Source organism: Lissotriton vulgaris, chromosome 8 (genome assembly GCF_964263255.1).
Source record: "Lissotriton vulgaris chromosome 8, aLisVul1.2, whole genome shotgun sequence".
NCBI lineage: Eukaryota > Metazoa > Chordata > Amphibia > Caudata > Salamandridae > Lissotriton > Lissotriton vulgaris.
In genome coordinates, this window is record NC_141696.1 from 1,432,392,593 (window position 1) to 1,432,410,895 (window position 18,303).

Consider the following 18,303-nt stretch of genomic DNA (forward strand, 5'->3'; position numbering starts at 1 on the left):
CAGCAAGACAAGACTTTATCCACCTGATGTGCATCTGCCCGGCTCTCATACAAGAACGTCGAAATTGGTTGAAAGCCAAGTTCAAGCAGTTTGGAATACGTACCTGTAGGTCTGCGATTATACAAACATTATGTACCACAGACCCACAATTCATTTGTAGATCAATCAAATTTATTGAATATTTTGAGAAAAAACAGAACATTGGCAAAACCTTGAACTTGGAAATTGTTATTCTTTACCCCAGAAAGACACTTGTTTTTACCTCCAATTTTAAATTTTATTATTCTCACATTAGTGAGAATTTTCAGTGTGTTTTTAGCATATTAATATATCTGTATCTTTGTAATGGTTTAATTAACTATACAATAAAGTTTTTTTCACTTTTTTTTCCCATGGCAATTACATACCAAGGTGGGCAAACAAAAGGATAAGCAGCCCTGGATCGGTCTTCTAAAAGTTGGGGCATGTTTCATTTACACCATGCGTTTCAGTATACTTAATGTGTGCTCTTTCTGCGCACCATTCTCAAATTTCACCAGCCGCCACTGTGTGTGTCTCCATAATTAATTTCTGTGGGTCTTTAATTTATAACAATGTTTCAATAATTACATGAAAAATAAATAAAAGAACGGCAGAACATTTCAATTAGTAGCCACTAGATCAGAGAACATTTTATAAAAACAATAACAATGCAAAACAAAGTACACTTGCAGAATGCCAGGGAACCGCTAATAAATGCGAAATGATACTATTAGCGTGACAGACAAAAGAGTATTTGGGGCTGAAACGGTGCTTTAATAGTAAATACGTAAGTGCAGGTCCTACTTCTCCCATAGTACGATTTCTGCTGAGAAGTACCGGTACTCGCCATTAAACGCATTGAAGCAGCGCTAGAAAGTGCATGATTTGAGTACCTACAAGTATCTGCTCATTTAAAGCACTTAGCTGAACAGCCACGCAAAATAATTATTAAACACTGTCAAGGAATGTTTTACTGTCACAGCCATGAACTTGAGAGCAGGTCAGGCGTAAGGTGTGACACACGGCAGAACATGACGATGTACTGACCGGGTGGCTCTTGGCGGAGGGTCGCACTATCGAAGTCACCGAGATGTTACCCTACTATGGGTACGGATTTGCTCATAGAATTAATCATATGCACACGCTTGAGTAGCATTTACCAACTAGTCTCAAATCCGGGCAGTGGTTCGCTCACAGGAGCTGGCTGTTCCCGCAATTGCAGCCTCTCTTGCACAAATGGCAGTACACTTACCTACCTCCTCGTTCCTCGACGTGCACTATGTACTTGTAGGGGACAGCGGCAAAGCATGCTTTAGGCTCCAAGGCCAATAAACAACCGTCATAAGCCCTGACAGCCAATCCTAGGCGACTACACATAGCGTCTCTTTGGTGTCATCCTGCCAATAAACAACCGACAAGACCTAGCTCTACCAATAATATGATCTCAACCTTTGTTCACGTCAGTATGAATGTGTCCGCTCACGTGAGTGGCTGAGAGTAGCTTGGTGCCTCGGAATTGACCCTGCTCCACGTAATTACCGTAGTGGCTAGACAAAACGACCTCCGAAAAAGAAGTAGAGAAACAATATTCAATCTTGTTTAAGGTATACACTGCGAACCTCTGTACATTGTGGTTACCGTCGTGACTAGCTAACGCTATAGCGCCTCGCCTTGAAGACACCCAGAGGCTACTGAGAAGGCTTGGAATCCCAAATGTGACATCTCTTGCAGTAAGCTGTCTTGGAACTGAAGATCAGATTCTAGGTGATTGAACAGCTTCCTCCTGTTCAGCAGCACAATGAGCTTCCTGATTGATTCCATACTGATGGTCATTTCACAGGTGGGCTGTCTCTTTATATATATCCCAAACCATGTCAGAATAACCATGCTGCTTTGCTAAGTATGAGTAGAGGGATTTATGTCTTACATGTTTTCCCAGGTGCCTCTGGATAGCACAACATTGTAACACAGCTTTCGGGTCTCTTAGTTCCCAGACGAAAGTAGTTGCCTCATTACACTCCTGCTTGATTCTCTGGATAGCGTTTAAGTGAAGAGCTATTTTAGCAACATGGCTCTGTCATGACACTTTGACTTCCTCCTCAAGCAGAGCTGGCGTAGAATGTGCCCTTGTTCTATTGTTGAGTGGGGTAAATAGAAATTAGAAACGTTTTTGTTTTGATGGTCTGACTGCAGTTTGTATGTCTTCTTGTTGGTGTGCACGGTATGGCATGTTTGTGTTGTGTATGTGAGAGCACGTGGTTGTGATTTAAATGTACAACTGCGAAGTAGGTCATGCATGCTTGGTATGTAGCCAAGTCGGCTATGTGAAAAGTACTATGCACATGTTTGATAATTGAGAATTCTAAGCTGTACACCTGAGAGAAGGGTTGCTGCCTTACAGAACTCAGAAGATGAGCACGTAGTTACCCTGAGCACCAGTTTCATCATCCTCCTGTCTGCCTACTATCATAACACACTTTTTTGAGGTGAGGATGGGATGCTGAATTGGAAGGTTGTTGTGCGTTGACAAGTATTGCTATTGCTCTTGGAATCGCATTAGCCAAGTACTAGTGCAAGTGTTGTAATGTACATGTCTTATACATCCTCCCTGTGTTTTCCCCCTGCTGTCCTGCTTGGCCCTTGATGATGTAATTGGAATGTTGGGTGGTTGTTGAGTAAGCATATGTCAGTTGGCTTGAAGGGCTGAGCAGTGGAACTGCTCCTGGTGGGGTCTCCTGATTGTCTCTTGATTATCTCCAATAAACTTATGATCCTAATATACCTGGAGACTATGGATCTTCTTTGATTGTAACAGCAAGCTCACTGCATTACCAAATAACCCCTTTTTAGGTCTCGGCCTGCGTAGGCTGCGCTTGCGCAGTCTCGCTGGGCGAGAAATTATGTCTTAGAGTAGGTAGGTAAAGGAGCCAGCTCTTCTCCATTGGCTGGCTTCCTAAACGGCGGCCAGCCATTGGAGAAGAGCTCTGTCTGTCCCTTTAAGCCCCGTCCGTTTCGAATTGAATGGCATGTTTTTTAGTGTCCTTTTTCTCGTGACATCTTCAGTCTCTCAACAAAAAACACGCCCCCAGTCTGAAAAGGACGGGGCTTACACCATCGGCATCAGCCCAAGGGCCGCTGATATCACCGAAGCGGCCGCGCTGGGATTGGGCCGCCGCGGGAGGCTTGCCTGAGGAGCCGCGCAGTCATTGGCTGGCTGTGGGAGGCTCATCCCGTGAGGGCGCGCTGTGATTGGCCCAGCCGGGAGCAGGGCCGCGTCAGAGGGGGCTCGTCCAAGAGGCCGCGCTGGGATTGTCCCAGCGCTCGTGAAAGCCAAACGCTCATCTGCCACCTTCTGGGAAGCCGCCGTCGCAGGAAAACAACAGTCCGACATCGGAGGCCAGGGAACCTCGCAAGAGAGAAGCCTGCATCACCGGAGTCCGCCCGGGAACCAAGGATTGCCAGAGTAGCCGCACTCCCCCAGGTAACGCTCGGAGCGTAGTCCCGAGCCGTGCTGTGTGTCTCTGCCTGGGGGTTGAGTGCGTAGGGCTGCCTCATTTCCGTAATCGCCTCGAGCCGTGCTGTGTGTCTCTGCCGTTTAAAACGATTGCCGTGGTCAATGCCGGACCTCTTTCCCTCATTCCACTGACTGGAAGCGTGATAAAAGAACATTAATTTCTGTTGAAGGTTGGTCGCATCTGCACGTCGGTCATCGGTTCAAGCGCCCCAGCAAGAAAAGACATATCTGGAGCGTTTCTGTGTCTATTGTTGTTAACCCTGCCCATAGTTTTCGATAACTTATTTGTAGCGTCTGCTCCGGGCTCCGGCCACAGATGAGCGGAGCCCGGGAGAGGACGAGGACGCCCTGTCTTTGGGGTGAGATGGCCCTCTCTCTTTCTGGCTGCTGTTTATGTCATTCTAGCCCTGCTGTCGCGGAGAGCCCCCGCCCCACCCCTACATGTTGGACACCTGACATGAAAACTTGTTCCTCAGAGGCTAAAACACATTTATTTCTGTGTTTTTTTAAAGTTATATATCATAGCCTGGACCTAGCGCCTAGGCGCAGGGAGCGCTTGACAGAGAAGCCGCAGCACCCCCTTCAAATGTTTGTTAATGTCACCAGAGGTCCCGGCAGGCATGAGGTGGTCGTGCAGGGGCAGTCGGGGGGAGCAGCCTTGCCCCTGGGGTACCTCAGCACCCTCTCCCCTGAACCTGTGAATGAGAGGGCATCCGTGGCTCGCGATGGGCACCTTGGAAGGAAGTCGCTGTACGAAGAGAGCGCACTTGTAACAGATTTTTGCACAGGAAACTCGAGTTTTGTCTTGGAAAGTTATATGTGTAATATCTTCCGATGCTGAATGCTTTAGAAGTCTGAGGTAGAGAAAATAATGACAGCGAATGGAAACCTTCCAGCGAGAGGCCTCGAGTATGCGAATGTTAAGACAAAGGATCGAAGCAAGATAGGAGGTGAAGAAAGACAAAGATTAGGCGCGGGGAGTCTTAGTCCGTTCAGTCAGGGGAAGAACATGAGATTTAAAGGGTAGAGAGTGAGCCAGGAATGCACAGGAGAGCAGGGCAGGGGGGCCAGCTCCTTTAGAGAGTGTTTTTTTTTGCAGAGTATTATATAGCGCAAACTAGACCCGAACCGAATCAGGTATCAGAGCGCTTTACATATTTTCCAGTTACGTTACATGAGGACACACTTTCATTTTAGGCACAGGGAGATTGTGATTTGCCCAGATTCACAGGAGGTTTTTGGCGTCGTTACTGAGACTCGAACCCAGATCCCAGGTCCGAGTCTTGGAGGTCCTTGGAGCATGCCAGGTGAGACTCTGTCTGTGTGTGTGTGTGTGGCTCTGTCTGTGTGTGTGTGTGGCTCTGTCTGTGTGTGGCTCTGTCTGTGTGTTGCTCTGTGTGTGTGTGTGTGGATCTGTGTGTGTGTGTGGCTCTGTGTGTGTGTGTGTGGCTCTGTGTGTGTGTGTGTGGCTCTGTGTGTGTGTGTGTGGCTCTGTGTGTGTGTGTGTGGCTCTGTGTGTGTGTGTGTGGCTCTGTGTGTGTGTGGCTCTGTGTGTGTGTGTGGCTCTGTGTGTGTGGCTCTGTGTGTGTGGCTCTGTGTGTGTGGCTCTGTGTGTGTGTGTGTGTGTGTGTGTGTACGTGTCTGTGTGTGTGTGTGTGGCTCTGTCTCTGTGGGTGTGTGTGGCTCTGTCTGTGTGTGTGGCTCTGTGTGTGTGTGGCCCTGTCTGTGTGTGTGTGTGGCTGTGTGTGTGGCTCTTGTGTGTGTGGCTCTTGTGTGTGTGGCTCTGTGTGTGTGTGCGTGGCTCTGTGTGTGTGTATGGCTCTGTGTGTGTGTGTTGCTCTGTCTGTGTGTGTGGCTCTGTCTGTGTGTGTGGGTGCGTGTGGCTCTGTGTGTGTGGGTGGGTGCGTGTGGCTCTGTCTGTGTGTGTGTGGGTGCGTGTGGCTCTGTGTGTGTGGGTGGGTGCGTGTGGCTCTATGTGTGTGTGTGTGTAAATGCAATAGGTCTCGCATTTGCGAGAGATTAAGCTATTGGCATTGTGAATGAGAATGCCATTTATTTATATCTTTTAAAAACAAAAATAATGTCATGAGCAATACCAATAGCTCTAACTTTAACAAAGACGAGACCATTGCATTGTAAATGCTTGTTTATTAGGCTTTGACTTACAAGGGCTCCCACTTCCAATCCTAGTGTGTGTGAGTCCTTTTATTATAATAGGGTGATCCCTTTGGGCTGGTATGGAGTGACAGGTAAAGCACGGTAGAGGTTCCCTCCTGTTGTTTTTGTATGATCGGGTGTTTGGAGAGGGTGAGCGAACCCTGTATCACTTCTCACTTACTCCTTCTTGTAATATTAACTAAATTGGAGTTCAATGTGAACTCCTTGTGGGAGTATGATATTCCTGGTAATTCAGGGTGGTTCTTGAAATGTATACTGTTTTTATCCATTACTCATGTCAGATTTTGAAATCCATAACAATGGACAAGGAGGTGTTTTGAAAAACAAATATTCAAAGATTTAAATCAAATATGCACAGGATTTATAATGGTATGTGTAAACAAGGGTTCTGTATTACGATGTGTTCAAGTAGAAGCAGTCTAGTAGAACTGCTAGAATTTGCAATTGGGGAAGAGAGCTGCCCGATGTTGTTTCGTAGGCTGGTTGACTCATTGGACCCCAGAAATTGCACATTGCTGCTGAACACTGAAATCCATCTGTCAGGCTGAAGTCGTAGTCTTAGGAGCTCAAAACCAAACATATGCATTTACTGAATGATGGTGTCACTCTCCCCCTTTTTTAAACTGTACTTTCATCATCCTAACATGATGATCAGCATATTTTTAGAAATATTATTGCACGAGAATTTGGATAGATTTTGAAACTGCAAGACAAGTGTAGGATACCTTGGTAAGTTGTCATTCCCAAGTGTTCCTGAATGTTAAGAATCAACCGTTGAAGAGCTTTAATGGGATTGGCACTTTGACAAATGTAAAAAATGGTGTTGATTGAGTGGCTCAAAAGTGCTAGGTTGTGTTCTTATTCTTAGTGCATCAGTAATTATCTCAGTGCGGGCCTCCAAAAATCATGACAATGTTAACAGACCTGCAGGTCTACTGATTAGAATAATCTACTCAACCTAACTATAATGCATTGCCCTTTGAACTTTGATTCTAGGCAACTATTTTGTTTCATAGCATCACCTTTTTCTTCATTATCACATATGAGAGCACCTTTGAATATGTGAGATCAGCATTTCTGCTGTTTCCAAACTCTTTCGTTTGATTTAATAGTCTAAACATTTGCTCCATGTATAATAAGAATCTAGCCCACTTACAGGGTACACATAACTCCTGCTTTGCCTCTTAGTTCACTAAAAGCATTGTCATTAGGCTGGGGCAGGAATGTTTTTTCAGTTCATGTTTAAAAACGTGCACTTTTAATAAACATAATACTAAAGCATGATGTGTGTAGTGTGTAGGCATTTATATAGCGCACTGCTACCCGTAGGCGTCCTGGCGCTTAGACCGCTGCGAAACCCTTCCTGGCTTCCCTGAGAGATGGTCCCTTACTGGGTATCTCCAGGGTGAGACCAGGCATCCCCGGCGGTCTGGTGGGGCCGTTAGTGAAGATGAGGCAAGCTAATGCCCAGAGTTGCCGAGTGTGATCGCTGATCAGAGTGGGCACCGAGGCGAGAGAATTATCGAGTCCGCTGACCCTGGTCCAGAAACCTGCCGCGCCGGGAATCGAACCCTGGTCCCGGGCCGTCCTCTGCTCTCGGGTCTGCCGCCTCTAACCAGTGAGCCACACTACTTCACTGTGATAGTGTACTGCCATGTAAAGACCACACATTTTCCATTGAAAATATGTATTTTCCCACTAACATGCAGTTTACTGAACTGTAAAGCATATAATGTGTGTAAATTGGGTTTCAGCAAAAATATTTAGCATTGCAGATCACTAAGTAAAGTGATCTGATTTGTTTGGATCCTGTTACAATTTTTGTCTCCATTACAGAATATAAAACATGTTCTCCTAACTTCTGAAATATATTTTTAAATATTTGTACTGTTCATTTACAAGTTATTTAAAAGTTATGTGTTAGAAAGATAACCTGTCTTTCGCAGCTTTTTGATTCGGACTTGCTGTACAGCATGAATGTAAGTCAGTTCACTTTACAAAATCCTCTAACTTTGCAGTCAAGAAAAGAAAAGTAAACACCAACCTTCACTATGAAATAAGCAGCAAATTGTAAGAAGACATAAGTTGACATTTGACCTCTCTTTGAACACACAACAAATGTGACAAGATAAAACGATTTAAAGGCATTTTTATTGCTCATTCAGTTTCTGAGTGAAAAGAACGGCTGTTTTCTGTCAGCTCTCCAGAACGAGCTAGTCGGCCCTATAAATTGCCCACCCTGATAAAATGTGACCCGCCATAGAGAGTGGGCAAGTAGATTTCTCGAGGCCTGTAGTGCTAGAATCCCACAACGTGAGCTACAAAGGTGCCCCAAATGTTTTTAGTCTTTGGTAATTTTCAGATCTGGTTGCTCCCCCTCCATTCAATATCCCGTTTTTCCCGTGGGATGTCTCAATAAAAATTCGAATTTACCTAGGGGCACGGTTTGATTCCTCTTCAAGTCTCCTTAAGAGTAATGGTAGAAAAAATCACTGCAAGCAATTTGCTCTTCTCTCCTCTCACTCCCACCATCTTCCTGATGCATGCCCTCCTGAAAATGTCTTAATGGGCTAAAACATGTCGGTGATTAGAGCAACATCTGTTTTATGTATCTACGTCACCGATTGACCTTTCCATTTATTGTCACTTCCTCTTAATGTGCATTTCTGTCATACATTTTCAATGATGTAAACCCAGTCCCTTTATCCTGAGGTGTACATTATCCTGTCAAGAATCAGTATACTTCAGATTTAATATAACAATTATGTTATGGTTTTATATAATAAGAACCAAAAAACGGGTTAGCTAGCATAGAAGATGAGTGCTTTGCAACATAACGTTTTGGATTTCTTGCTTACGCATACTTATCTGGGACGCCCCACCATGTATATATGTATCTAATCCCATACATTTACAAGGGTGCTTTATAACCTTAGCCTCTCCCTAGAGTCAGAAGCGTTGTACAGCCTGGCATCTGTTGTTCCCAAATCAGTACATTTATGGATGCTTGCATAGATTTCTTAAGTCAATTCATGTGAAATCCATTTGAAAGAAAACTCTTCAGTATGAGCTGTACTGGCCTTTTATAACAATTACTACCACTATTTCTTTTCTGTTCTTGCAGCTGCTTTTCTTTGGGTTCGGATGGCTGTTTTTCATGCGTCAGTTGTTTAAGGACTATGAGGTAAGGTCCCAGTGCTTATGTTTTTGTCCAATGAGTATGCTTTTGTGTATATATGGATTTTTTTTCCCTTGGAAAGCAAATAAATTATTCAAAGTGTCACAGAAATGCCTCTTTATTTTGTTTTACCTTTACTGAAAAGATTTCGTAGAAAGAAAGAAAAAACAAAATGTACGCAAATGAAATCCCTTTTTTAATTCTAGCTTTTTTTTGTTGCTTTTTTTTTTTTTTGAAAATCTGTTTATTAGCATAGTAGGTAAAGCATTACAGAAATTTCCAAGCTCAGTAAGAAGCAGAGTAATACATGTGTGCGCCTGCTTAGAACATATGATTTTGCATAGTTATCTTGATTTTTATTTTGTTGATGACTATAACCGTCACAATTAAACAAACCACGGTCAATTCAATCCCTCCCTCCACCCTCAAACAACCCACCCGACACTCTCTCAACGTGCATATGACTGAATGATCGTTAAACTGGGTCACCCATGGCGCTGTAACATGTAGCTTCATCTATCTGTACACACAGGTGGAACGAGACAAAGGCCAGTGGTTTGGGTTTCCCCGTACCTCATCGTAGCGCACCACAGTCAGTGACAGTGCATGAAAGTCTGGCTAAGGACACACTAATTCTACATTCGGCGAGTCTCAAGTATCCCCGTCATCCCCAGTTTCAAACATTCCCAACGTGGCAAACCAGTCCAGAGAGATCGGCGTTTTCCGCAGACCTCTGTGTTCCTCTCGCTGTAGTGCCTCTCCCTATGCCTTACCCCATCGTACTACCTCCGCTTTCCACAGTTCAGGGTTGGGAGGTTTGGGTGACTTCCACCTCATCGTGATGGCACGCTTCGCCAGCAACAGGGCCAGGTCTTAAAAGCGTGTCGCCACGGTTCTGGTGCGTTGTGAGGGTCCCAGCCCCAGTAATGTGCTTTCTAGTGTAGGAGACCGGGACAGAGCACCCGCTCTCTCGAGCGATTCATGGACCGTGGTTCAGTAATATCCTAGCTTGGGGCATTGCCACAGCATGTGTATCAGTGATGCGTCTTCAGTGTCACATCGGGGGTAGTTGCTTTTCGCATCAGGGAACATCACATGTATGCGGTGCGGGGTCAGGTAGGCTCTATGTAGCAGCATCAATTGAATGAACTTAAACTTGGGGTTCCTAGCTACCTTTTTGGGAAACTGAAGTATACGCTCCCACTCTTTGTCTCTCAGGGGCCTACCAATATCTCCCTCCCATGTCTCCCGGAGTGGCGACAGAGTGAGTGCCCTCCCCTCCTTGATGCTAGCAGTGAGCCATTTTGTCAGGTGGGCGCCCGTGCCCATGAGGTAGTGCATCGTGATGAGAGGGTTTGTAATAGGCTCCTGGCCCTCAGGTGACCACTTATGTGTTATATAATGGCGAAGGCCAGCGTGCAAAAGGAATGAGCCTCTAGGAATGCCTTGTGTGGCTCTAAAGTCTTCAAAGGACAACAAGTGCCCCTCCGCAAACAGGTCACCCACATGCGACACTCCTGCGTCATGCCATTGCGCTAGCGAGTTCGCCGTAAGTGTTCCCGAGCCCAACGGGATGCCCAAGAGCGGGATCGTGGGGGCATAAGATGACTTAGGGGACGTGTATTTTAATGCCTTCCGCCAGTAAATTATCGCTAGTCTGAGGAGTGGTGGGGCATCTCTCGGTATATCCGAGTTGGGCAGAAGTAATGTGTGTATTCTCCCCTTGTCATGTTCCTCCTCCATCATATTGATCTCCTGAAGATTGCGACCCGCCACCCAGGAGGCCAGCCATTGTAGCTGACATGCATATTTGTAAGCTCTAAAGTCCGGCAGGCCCATACCGCCGGCGTCAGAGGGGAGCTGCAGCTTGGACAAACCTATACGTCTGTGGCCGTGCCCCCATACAAGTTCGGTGAGTAGAGTGTCAAGAGTCTTAAATGTCGCTGCTGGGATCAGGTACGGCAAATTGGTGAAGTGGTAGAGGAGACGGGGGAGCATCACCATCTTAGATATTGTTGCTCTGCCGGGTATTGAGAGAGGCAGTGTCAGCCAGAATTGTATCTGCGATTTCAGTGCTCTGATGGCCCTCCCAAGGTTGCCGTCAATCATCATGTCAGCCTCCCTATAAATATGCATCCCCAGGTATCGGAAGGTGGTTTCCGCCATCTGAAATTCGTGGGGGGCGAAGGGTAGGGGGGTAGTCAGGCCTGTGGCTGCAAATGTGAACCCATAGGACTTGGATTCGCTTATGGTCAGGCCAGAGATCGTCCTAAAGTCCTCAAAGACCTGGGAAACAGGGCTCAAGTCGCCCCTTAAGTCTCGGAGATATAATATAATATCATCCGCGTAAGCGGACACAATATGCGCCGTCCCATGCCTTTGTATGCCATGTCGGGGGGCCATCAACCGAAGTCTACAAAGCATGGGCTCGAGGGCAAGGACAAAGAGGAGGGGGGAGAGTGGGCAGCCCTGCCTGGTGCCCCGTACTATAGCTATAGGAGCAGATATATGGCTGGAGGTGCGCACTCTAGCTGTGGGGATGGTGTACAGCAATCTGACCCAGGCGAGGAATTCGGGCGGTATCCCAAATGTAGACAACGTGGCAAACATATAGTCCCACCTAAGGGAATCAAACGCTTGCTTCAAATCCAGAGATATGCAGCCTTCGGAGCTCGTGTCCTCCCGGTCTCCGAGCATAAGCTGGGCCAATCGCCTGAGGTTCATGGCCGTGTTGCGGCCCGGAACAAAACCACATTGATCCGGGTGGATCAGCTGCGGTACGTATTGCACGAGCCTCGATGCCAGCACCTTGCTCAATATCTTGGAGTCAGTATTGAGAAGGGACAGGGGTCTGTAGTCATCCATCTGAAGCCCTTCTTTAGCAGGCTTTAAGAGGGACGTGATTAATGCCTGCATAGACGATTGTGGTAGGGCGGTTGTCCGTAGTGCTTCCAAATAAACAGTGTGCAACCGTGGGGCCAGAAGGTCTATGAATGTTGCATAAAAGTCGGCCGGTAGGCCATCTGTTCCGGGGGCCTTGCCCTTTGGGAGAGCTCGTATTGCCTGCCTGATTTCAGCTATTGTAATGGTACGCTTCAGTTCTTTGGTTTGCCTGTCAGTGAGTTGAGGTAGGTTCAGGTCTCTCGTGAAGGCCTCGAATGCAACCTCGGATAGGGGCTGTATAGCGTGGTGTAATAGTCCCTGAACGCCGTGTTAATCCCGATTTGGGTGGTAGTTGGGCTGCCCGTCTGGTCTAAGATTTTCAGGATAGGGTGGTTAACTGGGGAATCTCGTAAGAGGCGAGCTAGAAGGGGACCGGCTCTATCCGCCTGTGTATGCTGCCTATTCGTGTATTCTCTATAGTCTAGCAGCTCTGCATGCAGCTCTGCATGTCTAATGTGTGCCTCCTGCAGTGGTGTGAAGGATGCATTTGTGCCGGCTGCTTCATTCTCTAGGGACGCTAGCGAGCCCTCCACCTCCTTCAGTTGATTGATTACCTCCCGTTTCCTGCCCATTCCAGCGGCCATTGCCGCCCCCCTCAGACAAACTTTAAAAGCGTCCCATTCCACTTGCCGGGTGCTGGCTGTGTTCACATTTGTGGAGAAGTAGGTTACTATAGTGTCAGACAGGGAGGCCCGGAATACCGAGTCTTCAAGGAGATCTGGAGACAGTCTCCAAGTTGGGATGGGGGCCAGCCGCCTGCCCCACTGCCAGGTGAGTTCTACGGAGCTGTGATCGGATAGAGTTTTCCCCATGTGTTGGGTCAGGACAATTGAATGCGCCATGGAGCGGGAGCAGAAAATATGGTCGATTCTGGTGTGAAGCTGGTGGGGTGGGGAGAAAAAAGTATATTCCCTCTCCTGTGAGTGTGTGCTGCGCCATGCGTCTGCCAGGTCCCAGCCCCCAGCCCATCTCGTAAGAGCATCCGCCTGTTTTCTACTCTCAGCTGCCTGTAAAGGGGGATGTGACCTATCCAATGTAACATCAAGCACAGCATTGAAATCACCCCCAATGAACCAGCGATGATCTTTAATTCTAGCTTTTATAATAGGTTTTTGCTTAAAATGAAAAAAAATATCAGTCTACTTTCCTCCAAATTTCACAAGCAGTCATATACTACTCCTAAACACAATAACACAAAAGGAACTTCCAGTGCAGCTCTGACAACTTTACAAAACTGCCATAGACTTACATTATAGTGAAGACACAAACTGACAAGAAAATGGGCATCACAAGGAATTGGCACATGGCATAAAGTTGAAAGCCAGTTAATTACTTTTGCACCCCCTGTGACTTAACTGCAGGTGTGCACAGACTTTCCTTAGAGTAACATCTATAATTAAAACATTAAAGTCCAATATGCTGTTCACGTAGATCAGTGCTCAGCCTATTCTGCTAGATTAACAGTTTTTAATATCTGACCTTCAAGAAAAAGCTTGGAATTTCCTGTCCAGATCTGTTCATAACACTGGATTGCTTCTGTCACTTAAAATCCTGAAGACTGTCGAAAATCCAAAACATACAGACAATTTGTTTATTTCAGGTCCCCTGTTGCTTTCACTCTTATGGAATATTTTCATCTGAATTACTTACCACTATTTTCCCCTTGTTTCAGGTGCGCCAGTATGTTGTGCAAGTGGTTTTCTCCGTGACTTTTGCTTTCTCATGCACCATGTTTGAGCTCATCATCTTTGAGATTCTTGGACTCCTGAACACAAGGTAATTGATTTCCTCTGAAGTATGCTCTGTTTATTGTGTTGAGAATGTATGAAATGTAAAAATAGTTGGGTACATTGGTTAAAGTGAGTATGGCTGTGACCCTTCTCTCCTGTTTCTGTGGTGGAAAATGTTCATGAGGTTAATCAAAGGATACCTTGTCAGCCACCTGTCATTACTTTTGTTTAAATAAAAGCAACAAGTTGATACCTTTATTAAGCCAACGTTGAGTCACTCGCATGGTGACGGATGTGCGCCCCTGCCCTTATTTCCCCAGCTGCAACAAACTCTGGATCCCTGAGGCTGATTTGTATTGTCATGGGCGAGCACAGATCATTAGCATACACAGTGACATGGGCCTGGTACATGGATTGCAGGTTGTTGGACTGAGAGAGGTGCAAACAACGCAGCAGTCAGAATGATGAAAGGCTGTTGCCTTTGCAGGCAATTAAGTAGCTCGAGCGTGTAGTGATCAATGGAAGTGAACAGACATTTTACCTGTGTTACTGGAGTGAGTCCTACAGGGTCACTGATGTACAGTTCAGCTCCTGTTTGCGTAACTCTCTGTTGGCCCCCATCAAGTTAATATGTAGCGCTGTGCAGCACACGTGTGTGCTATATGTATATGTGTCTGCGAATAGTACATATATGGAAGAATATGGGTTCCATTTTGTGAAGCCCAAAGCTGACTGGAGGAGCATGAGGAGGTAGAGGAATCTCACCACCTCCCCCAACATATTTGTGGAACTATGAATTCCTGAGAGCCGGGTGAGACACAACACTGGAGGAAGGAGATACGGACTCTTAAGTACACTTCCAAGGTTTCTCTTTGGTTTAGGGAGCAGTCACAGGAAAGAATCCTGGACACATTTCAGGGAGGAGATGGGGCTGACAAGAGACCTTAAAGAGAAGGGCTGAGGCAATCTTTTGATGCACATATAAATGTGGCTGACATACAGGTGTGAACCTCTAGTCTCTACCATTGTCTGTGTTGTGGGACTATTAGATTTGGAGTTGTTCCTCTTGTTACATACTTCTTTCTGGAGGAAGGGCAAGACAAAAGAGTGGACACTTGAAAAGGAAGCAGATCCCCAACATAAACTTCAAAGTCCCAGACCCTAAATCACATTTGGTGTCTGGCTATGGACCCTTCCCCAAACCCCCTCCCCAGGAAAAGAAGGGGTACTTGTCCCAGTTGCTCAGGACCCATAGTAAGTCAGGCCTCGGGACATCAGAAGTTAAAGCCTTCAACTCCTCTCCCTCCCCCTTGTTGCTCCTGCTTGCCCAGTGGCCCTCTAAAAGGGGTCCTGACTTAAGAAAATTGTTAATTCTGTAATTCTCTGAGGCATGTCTAGGTTGCCTGACCTGCCTCTTATCAGGTGAATGCCCTAGAAATACACATTTTCTATTAGAATTCACAGAGATTCACCTATCCTGTGGAATATATTGTGATGGAAGTTAGCATGATTTATTGTGCATCTGTCTACTCTCTCTTGGAAATGCAGCCTTCTCTATTGGCTTCCCCACACATTGGCTCATTTATGTTTTTAGACTAGAGTTGGACCCAGAGTCTTTAGCACTGTGATCAATCTGAAAATGTCTTCTTTCTTTCAGCTCACGATATTTCCACTGGAAGTTGAATCTCTGTGTGATTCTGCTTGTCCTGGTGTTTGTGGTGCCATTTTACATTGGCTATTTCGTGGTCAGCAATATCCGGCTCTGTGAGTATTTCCCAGATGGCGGTTATGTTATCATAATTTGATGTCCCAGGGTCTACTATAGGGCTGCAGCAAATCCCATGTCACTATCAGTGTTGTATGCTTTATAATAATAAATCTTCTAGTATTTTTAGGTTTCAACCTGGCGAGGGGCAAAGCCCCTCCCAGATCGAAAACTATTGTCTACAGTAGGGATGTCGGCCCCGCCTCTGCCTCTCATTGGCTAGCTCCATATATGGAGGCTAGCCATTGGGAGACAGAGGCTGTCAATCGCGCTTTCTCTTGAAAACGCGGTTCGGGGGCGTTTCTGGTGCTTTTTTTAAGCCCCGCCCCTTTGTCCCGGGCCGCGCTGCGATTGGCTGCCGGCCCGGGACACCCCCGTGACGTAATTCCCGGGCCGCGCTGTGATTGGCTGCCGGCCGGGACACCCCCCGTGACGTCAGCCAATCACAGCGCGGCCCGGGACCTGACTTGTTTTAGAAGCAACTAAGATGCACAGAAATAGAAAAAAATCAAAGCTATGCATAGAAAAATAATCCTCGCCTGAGACTTAATCTGTGCTTTAATGTTTTTTTTATTTAGAATTACCACATTGCGTGCACTTAGAACAATATCCCACGTAGGCACTTTTCTACGACAAAAACACTTGCCGAGAGCAGCGACTGGTTTTCTTGTCTGCATTTTGTCGCTGAAGATTTTTTTTCTTCTTGATAGCATATTGTGTTAGTTTGGGCGGAGCTGTGGGTGGCAAAGGCAATAGAAGCGCAGGTGTCTTTGTACTCCTGCCTTGGCAGCCAGCATTTGTAATTCCTGGGGTTGGGGCGGGGATGTCTGGACTCCCGGCTGCCCCTGTCCCTTTAAACTCAGCCTGAGGAAATGACAGCTGGAGCGTGAGGGGAGCTTTGTGTTGTATTTAGGTCTGATCTGAGGGGAGGGGGCTTCGGGGGTGTCATCACGATGGAAGCTTTGTGTTGTATTTAGGCCTGATTTGGGGGGGGGGGGTGGATTTATCAGGACAATCCTAAATGAAGCCCCTGGAAAGGGGGAGGGGGGCTGGCTTCAGAGCGCAGGGCACGACTGCAGTCGAGAGAGTCCCAGGGCATCTAAATTTCACTGAGAAGCCGTTTGGCGGGCGGTGCATCGTCCTGTCAGCGAGGAAACATTGCTCTTTCTACAGCAGTGTACTGGGATTAATTCCTTCCCTTTGCACGCCGCTGGTCTCTACCGGGGGCAGGTCGTGCCCCTGCGGGTTGTATTGCAAAGCGCTGCTGCCGCTGTCGCCTATTGATCCTCCGGTGGCGAGAGCGCGCACAGCGGGGCCGCACTCACGCACGCTCGCGGCGACGCGGTCTCAGCGCGACGGAAGCGTGCCCCTTCCCGGCAGTGCCACCCTCCCTCGCATGGAAGCGCTGACGCTGCAAGGGGACCCCGGGAACCACCGGAGACGTGGGGGCGCCCTGCTGCCACTTGAGCCTCCTCCGCAGAACAGCGCCTGACCCGCCACCGCCGAGCGAGGACTATGGTGTGTGCCATGCAAGCCTTCATTATTATTTCTTATTCAAGTTTTATTATTATGAGCAGTAGTAGTGGCAGAGAGGGCGGCTCGTGATCTCACATTGAGGAAACAGCGAGACTCGTGACTTCCATTTCGGTCTCAGTTTTTTTTTTTTAAGCTGCGCTTTTCGATTCCTAATCGCTCCTTTGGTTTTCTTCTGAACTATCAATCTATCTAATGTGTTTGGTTCGCACATTAGTTCAGGTAAAATAACCCAGTGGGTTGTTGCACCTGCTGCAGATATGTGTCGTCTATAAATGTCAGGTTTGGGTCCCTGCAGAGCGATCGTATATATATATTTTTTTTCTTCTTCAGAGGAAGCTAAAATGAGCATAATTGAGTTCTGTTTCCAGTGATCTATTATTTCCGATGTAATGAAAGGACAGCACTGTGGTGGCACAAGTAGTGCTGTGTTTTGGTGGCGCAGGAAGGCCTCTTTCACATTCCCCCTTCCCCATTCCCCTCAGATTGAAATCAACTTGAGCAATTCATTACTGGTGTTCAGAGTAAAATATGATCAGCACTATGCGGTGGGCATTGTAGGGAGCTGGGACAGGTGGGTAGTCTCAGTTGGCACAGGTTCAAGCTCTTTAATATTAGAAGAAAACACAGGAAGAGATAATAAAGCCATTGGAGGTTGCTTGGTGATAACATGATTGAGAGGCAGTTATGTTGCTTTAAATGCTTCCTTGTGGTATGTTGGCAGTACTGAGGACAGGTGAACCAGGAGACCAGAACTGTAATCATGGCTTCCGTCTTGTCACTATTCTACGATCCTAAGTAACTCCCTTGTCCAGCCCGGGCATACTTCTCTTATTTGCTAACGGGGTTGGACTGGCCCATAAAGCAATGAATCAGTGCCGGAAGTACAGGTCTGACAGGTCATTGTGTGGGTCTGGTTTTTGACTATTTGTGGGCTCTTTTATGATATGCTGGGCTGGTTTTTAGGTCACAGCCTACCCAACAGCACAGCTGTCTGGTTTTATTTGAGTTATGTCTCCCAGCGCATTATGTTTCTCGTTACGAGAAGTGTCTTAAACCGTGAAGGAACATGTCAGCAAACCTTACCCACACCCTCCTTTCTCCACAGGCTTGTTTGTTGCTGGGATTGATTTTGCGTTTACATCTGAAAATAGCGCCTGGATGCCGTCACACATGATTGCATCCATCATGATTACGTGTTGTTCACAACTGCTTCTAGTGACAGGACCACATTTAGATCGATAGGAATATTAAAATCAGCCCATACAGCCAGTAGTAATTATTAAGCGCCCCTACCGGAGAGGGCCAGTTATATGGAAATCAGTACTCGCCCTGCTGCAAAAGGAGGAGAAGAGCCCGAAATGCTCAGCCATGCCCAATCAGTACAGGAACTTGCGACCCTGACGGGCTTCAATCTGCCTCCTCGGCGAGGAGCTAAAAC

At 46.7% G+C, this 18,303-nt stretch overlaps 2 protein-coding genes across 2 annotated transcripts in view; one reads left to right on the plus strand and one right to left on the minus strand.

Annotated features, from left to right (window-relative positions):
• GTPBP8 (GTP binding protein 8) overlaps positions 1-1,343 on the minus strand; it is a 105,232-nt gene extending 103,889 nt beyond the window's left edge. Inside the window, exon 1 of the mRNA XM_086936285.1 lies at positions 1,278-1,343. The gene's annotated coding sequence lies outside the window, so the exon portion shown is untranslated. The remainder of the gene's footprint in view (positions 1-1,277) is intronic.
• Positions 1,344-1,514: 171 nt separating this feature from the next.
• GPHRB (golgi pH regulator B) overlaps positions 1,515-18,303 on the plus strand; it is a 50,057-nt gene continuing 33,268 nt past the window's right edge. Inside the window, exons 1-4 of the mRNA XM_086935502.1 lie at positions 1,515-1,861; positions 8,838-8,897; positions 13,507-13,610; positions 15,222-15,328. Coding sequence (XP_086791628.1) covers positions 1,820-1,861; positions 8,838-8,897; positions 13,507-13,610; positions 15,222-15,328 — 313 coding nt within the window. The 5' untranslated portion in view covers positions 1,515-1,819. The remainder of the gene's footprint in view (positions 1,862-8,837; positions 8,898-13,506; positions 13,611-15,221; positions 15,329-18,303) is intronic.